The 6,000-nt window shown below is 36.4% G+C and overlaps 1 protein-coding gene across 1 annotated transcript in view; it reads right to left on the bottom strand.

Moving 5' to 3' along the window:
* Positions 1–684: 684 nt before the first annotated feature.
* LOC104400538 (integrin beta-1-like) overlaps positions 685–6,000 on the bottom strand; it is a 29,087-nt gene continuing 23,771 nt past the window's right edge. Inside the window, exons 7-13 of the mRNA XM_010013803.1 lie at positions 5,755–5,925; positions 5,193–5,431; positions 3,974–4,129; positions 2,926–3,021; positions 1,892–1,981; positions 1,028–1,168; positions 685–891 (exon numbers count right to left, since the gene is read on the bottom strand). Coding sequence (XP_010012105.1) covers positions 685–891; positions 1,028–1,168; positions 1,892–1,981; positions 2,926–3,021; positions 3,974–4,129; positions 5,193–5,431; positions 5,755–5,925 — 1,100 coding nt within the window. The remainder of the gene's footprint in view (positions 892–1,027; positions 1,169–1,891; positions 1,982–2,925; positions 3,022–3,973; positions 4,130–5,192; positions 5,432–5,754; positions 5,926–6,000) is intronic.

Genomic DNA, 6,000 nt, shown 5'->3' with positions numbered 1-6,000 from the left:
ATAAATATACTAAAGAAAATGTATTAATATAAAACCTATATATATAGTGAAATATTTATAGATATATGCAATTAGAAGAAATTTTGTAACAAGACCTTAGAAGGTTAGAAATAAAACCAGGGAGAAGAGACTCTGATGTCATTCAAAACAAAAAGTGGTTCTTTTATGACTTTTTATTCTTTCCTGCCATGAAATAATTGGTGCTAATGTGGGTAGGAACTCCTACCAAAAAACTAGGAAGCCTTTGGATTTCTCAATACCAACAGACCTCATATTAGAAGGATATAATTAGATCAGTATGAATACTTGCAAAAACATCAAAAAGTGTTCGCATTCATGTTGTCCCTTAAATCCATAATTTTGCTGTCTTAAATGGAACTCAGAATTAAATGAAGAAACAGAAAAAGCAGTAAAACCTTTACCCTTTAAAGTACTAACTCAAGGCCAAACTGGAATTCTGACTTGTACAATGCTGCCCATCTAATGCTCAAAATCCTATGAAATCCAGCATAGGGATTATTTGCAGACATAAGGCAGTATGTAAAAATAGCCTAGAAAAACAGGTGTCTAGCAGCAATTTTTGCCCTTTCACAAAAAAATTTAGTAAAACCAAGTAACCCCCAATTAAAGGAACAGAGGTCTTGCTCATATTTCTCTTTTGCAAAAAGAAACAAAAACATCTATTTACCTGCAGGCGCCACATTCAAATGTTCCATTTCCTTCATGGCAGGCTGGACTATTAGGTTCTCCTTCACTTTGACACTGACATTCACAGATGAACTGGAGATTAATTTCCACTTCTTCAGTGAATCCCAGTGGTTTAATTTTAATAGTTTCATTTTGTCCTTTCTTTGGACATTCATTAGCTGTCACATTAATCTCAAATTTAACCTGCAAAGAAAAATAAATGGAGTGCCACGTTAATAAAAGGACTTTTGTCTGTATCATTAAAAAAACCCCAACTGAGCATTGGACACTTCAAGTGAATTTCACATATTTGAGTAGCAGCACATATAATTTAAGTTACCTCATCTCCAATTGAAATGTTAGAACATTTCCTCCCATCTTCTTGTGTGTCATTCACTCCATTCTTGCAGAAAGACTTATAACTGATTGTCACTCCCTTTGGTAGCTTGGTGTTTTCCAGGATAACCTCTGAAGAAAGGGACTAAAACAATAGTTATTAGCTAACTTTGAACTGAATCACATAAGCATTCTCCTGAAGAAAAGACATGATACAGGTAGGCACAGCCTAAGAGTAAATCCCACAGGCACACTAGAATTGTGCACATTCCAACATGCCAAGAAACAGCAGCCCAGGGCTGCCCATAGTCACACAGACCTCTTCTCATGACTGAGCCTTGTTATGCAGGGTCAGGGCAGGTCACCACAGACACTGGAGGCACTTGTGTAAATAAGCCCCTTTTCTCCATTAGAGTACAAGCAGCAAACAACATAGCTATGAAGAAAATATTTTGGGGCTAAACCCAGAAGTCCCAGAGGTTGATGTAGATATTTTGGGGCCAAGGGGTTGGAAAATGGCTCTCTTCTCCTCCATGTGGAAGGAAGGCAAGAACTGAAGGTGCTGAAGAAACAGTGTGGGGTTTTGTGTGGTTTTCATTTTTTAAAAGGGAAAACATGGATGATAACTTTGAATTTGTAACATTGTTTTAAGTGGAGTTAAGAGTGTATCTTTCTAGCCACCTAAGGTCTTATTGCCACAGTGTCTGAGAGTCTAAGGTGGTTTTACTGCAATGGTGGTATATTAATATTTTAGTATACTATTTTGTAGAAAAAAAGTAAAATCCACCTTGGAGTATCTGCCTTAAAAACTCATATAACAACTTAGAAGTGGGAAGATTAGTACAACCCAAATAAAATCAGAACTTACATTGTATGCATCAATGATGAGCTGAATCACATTGCTGGAGTTTGAAGACAATGTTCCCACTGCTGACTTTGGTATCAGATTTTTCAATTCCTTTCAATATTTATAAAAGTAGAAGGAAAATGACAGTCTTACTAAGGAACAACGTAAAATTTGTACTATAAATATCTGTATAGTGCTATAATGCTTCAGTGGATTAACAAGTCAAGATCAAGTACTTCAAAAAGACAAGGCCATGGTTTTGCCAGTGCTCGTCATGATTTTTGAGGTTATACACAACACTAATACAAACAAACATCCAGCCTTTTCTTCTCCTTTGCATTTTCATGTTAAATTTGGTAACAGAATACTAAGACCTTCTCTTATATTGTATGTGGTCAACTTGTACATCTTCAAGATCTTAGAGAAGCATCACACTTCTAGTGCATTAAAGACAAGCAGATAAAAGATGATTTCTAATGAAAAAGAAAGAAAACTTACAATGTGAATAAAGTTTAAAAAAGCAGAAGAAAAATAAACAGAAAAACCCCAAACCACCTTCTTAGGTTAAAGCAAGGAAAAATATGCAGCTCCTTTATCCAGTCATTTCCTATTTCACAATCACATCCAGCAGTTTAGTTAATTTTAAACATCAGGAATATAAATAGACCACAAAGGACAAAATACATTCTTTCATGAGTATGTCTCTTAATTCAGTGTCCACATCCCCCTCAGCTATTTTGCTGTAAAAACATTCACAAAAATTAACACTGTAAAGATGTTCTCCACTCCCTCCTACCTATGAAGTATAAAGAGGGGCAAGGAGGAGGCTACTTCCTCCTTGGAAATTACACATGCTCTCAGTATCGATTTGAACAAGTAAGAAAGGCTCAATAGTAAAAACACGAACAGCAAAACCGTACTTCCACAATCACTAACATTCATAGTTACTTTAATTTCAAATTAAACAATTTTAATGATTTCAGAGCAAATCTGAGTCAGCCAGTGTCTGATGGAAAAAAGTACAGAGGCCAGAATTATGTGTTGTTTATCTTTACCTTATAAACTGCCTGAAACTCCTCAGTAACAGCAAAGATTGTCTGAATATTGTTCTCACTAAGCTTCTGTACCAGATGAGCAATAGAGGGGTAATCCTACAAAAATCAAGCATAAAACACAATTCAAATCCGGGACACGTTGGTAGAAAACAATCAGAAAGACTCTGACATCATAAACACCTTTACAAACATACATAAAAGAGTTCTAACTAGCCAGCTTATGTCACAGCTCTAAAACAAACAACCTTCAGAAACAAACATTCATTGAAAAGATTCCATGTATGCCTTGTGAAGATAGGCGTTTTTTCACAGTAATATTATCATGTTCCCTGTCATTATCTCCAGGTTGAATCCTCAATCTTTATGTTCTCAGAAAACTACCTTTTGTAGTTTTCCATGACTTGTGAAAACTACTACCTTTTCTTCAAGAAACATTGCAAAAAATGAAATAAAACTGAACTAATTTCAGCTTTATACTGACCAATATCCACTTAACTCTAGAAATTTATGAACAAATTAACTTTGCAAAGCTTATTGTGTTTGCCCCACCCAGTAAATATTTTGCTTTTCACCTTTTGTCTGATCTACCTATCAATAAACCATTGAGACAAGGTTGCGAAGCATACTTTAACCATAAACTTTGCATCATAAGATTTCAAGCAATCTTAAAAAGAGCTGGCCGAGGAGCTCTCTGTGTTACAGTAGTACTTCTGAACACAAAGACTTGCAAAACAATAAAATAATGGGACAGAACCACTGCATTTTGCCAGTGGACATGCAGGATTATTAATTATTAAAAAGGTTAAAAAACAGCAGTACAAATCATAGTGTGAAAGTTGCCATTTCTTGAAAATTTCCAGTTAAGACTGGATTAATTCTTGCCCATTGGCTTTAGTTAAGCTAAGGTCGCTTGATATAATACAGAGATAAATGGGTAAAGTTCACAAGATGTAGCAGTCTGAAACTATATGAGATGACCTAACGAGGTTTTTTTTGAGCTTAAGCATCACAAAATATTAATTTCCTAGAAGATGATGCAAACACTTACATAATAGTGGCTCATTGTATACATATTATTTTCCAGATGACATTTCCCATCATTTGGTAAAACAATTCCACCAAGTTTACCATCTCCTGCGAAGTGAAATCCAGCATCCGTGGAAAACACTAGTAGTCTTGTAACATTTCTCCAGCCAATTTGTTCCTTGGGAAACAAACAAATGGATTTTTGGTATTCTGCACTGATTTATAGCATTGAAGACCAACACTTGAGAGATAAATGCATGCAAATGTAGACAGACACAGGAAAAACCACACTGCAGAAGTGGTTACCCTGGAAATCATAGAATCCACTCAAACCTTAAAAACACTTGCATTTTATTAAATGTCTGCTCCAGAACACTTGCTGCAAGTTTTTCTCCAAAGGCAAGAAATATTCTGAGACGTACTTTGGTCTGTTCAGTTCTCACTAGAGTATCTAATGAGTGATAGGGCTGTAGAAATTGGGTAAGTCAGTCCAGCTCTTTAATGTGAAGTCCCACTTTACGTCACTACCACAAAGCCTGAGCAAAGAAGACGGACACTCACAAAAATCACAGAATGGTTTGGGTTGGAAGGGACCTTAAATATCATCTTGTTCCAACTCCCCTGCCACAGGCAGAGACTCCTTCCAGTGGACCAGGTTGTTCCAAGTCGCTGTGTCCAACCTGGCCTTGAACACTGCCAGGGATGGGGCAGCCGCAGCTTCTCTGGGCACCCTGTACCAGTGTCTCCCCACCCCCACAGTGAAAAATTTCTTCCTAATATCTAATCTAAATCTACCCTCTTTCAGTTTAAAGCCATTCCCCCTTCTCCTATCACTACATGCCCTTGTTAAAGTCCCTCTCCAGCTTCCATCAAACTATTCTGAAACAACAACTACAGGCAGCATACAAAGCTTTGAAATAATTTGAGAATAGTTGCTTACTCAGGATTTCATACACTTTTGAGCAGAATTTGACTCTTCTTCTACAGCAAACTTTATAAACTTTGTACTTTGGAATGCATCTATCTGCTATAAACATGACCTCTAATCGGCACTGTACTTCCCAGTTTCGTTCACTCACTAGAGGTCTCCACAGAAAACAAATGCATGTATCCATGCAGTCTGCTTAGTCTCTCGTCTTGCTGGCATGAGATAACATGTCTAAACACCACTATAAAATGCTATGACTATATCCAAACAATTTAATCTAATAAAGCAGCAAAGAAAACCAATACACACTTACCCCACAAACTGCAACCTGCATTATTGCATCAAATCCACCTTCAGGAGAATCTAAATTCCCAGAAATGTGCTGTTTACCTACAAGTTCATTGAATTTATTTCCTTCACTGGTAAGGCTGAGCACATTTTTATAGCTAAATGGACTTGTACAGTTCTGGTCACCTGTACAAGGATTTCTGAGTTTGGCTGGTGTTGTACTTATATACGGCATCACAGTTTTCTCCACAAAAGAGCCAAAGCCTAAGACAGAACAATAAGAACCCTGTAAGCTGAAGAATGGAAGTCTCTTATTTATATTAAGACACAACAGAATGCAAATGCATTGTAGTTGAACTGATGTCAGAAACAGTTTCCATAATGGTTTACGTTCCACTTTTGGCATCCACACCAAGTACTCTTACATTCCTCAATAGGTTCTGTGTGTTAGAAATACCTGCCATAATACTGAAAACTTAAAGTTACTCTTCATATGTAATCATGTGAAAAGCATCAGGAAGCACATTTGATTTCCTTATTATTCTTTTTTTTTTTTTTTTTTATTAGAATAGACCAATCTTTCTTACCAATTCGGAAGTCTGAGGTAATTTTTTCCATTTCTAACATGAGAGCCGTTCCGAGACTTTTCACATTCTCTAAATCATCTTTCATTGAATAGGAGAGGTCCATAAGATAATAAAGATCGATGGGGTAGTCTTCAGCTCTCTTGAATTTTAATGAAACTGTTTGGGGTTCCCCTGTTTGAGAGATCAAACAAAAATAGAAATCATTAAAAATTCCACATCTGCACAGGCAAGAAAGATGCTTTTTTA

The sequence above is a fragment of the Nestor notabilis genome, unplaced genomic scaffold (genome assembly GCF_000696875.1).
Source record: "Nestor notabilis isolate BGI_N333 unplaced genomic scaffold, ASM69687v1 scaffold11584, whole genome shotgun sequence".
In the NCBI taxonomy this organism is placed as follows: domain Eukaryota; kingdom Metazoa; phylum Chordata; class Aves; order Psittaciformes; family Psittacidae; genus Nestor; species Nestor notabilis.
This window is presented reverse-complemented; position numbering and strand designations above follow the sequence as displayed.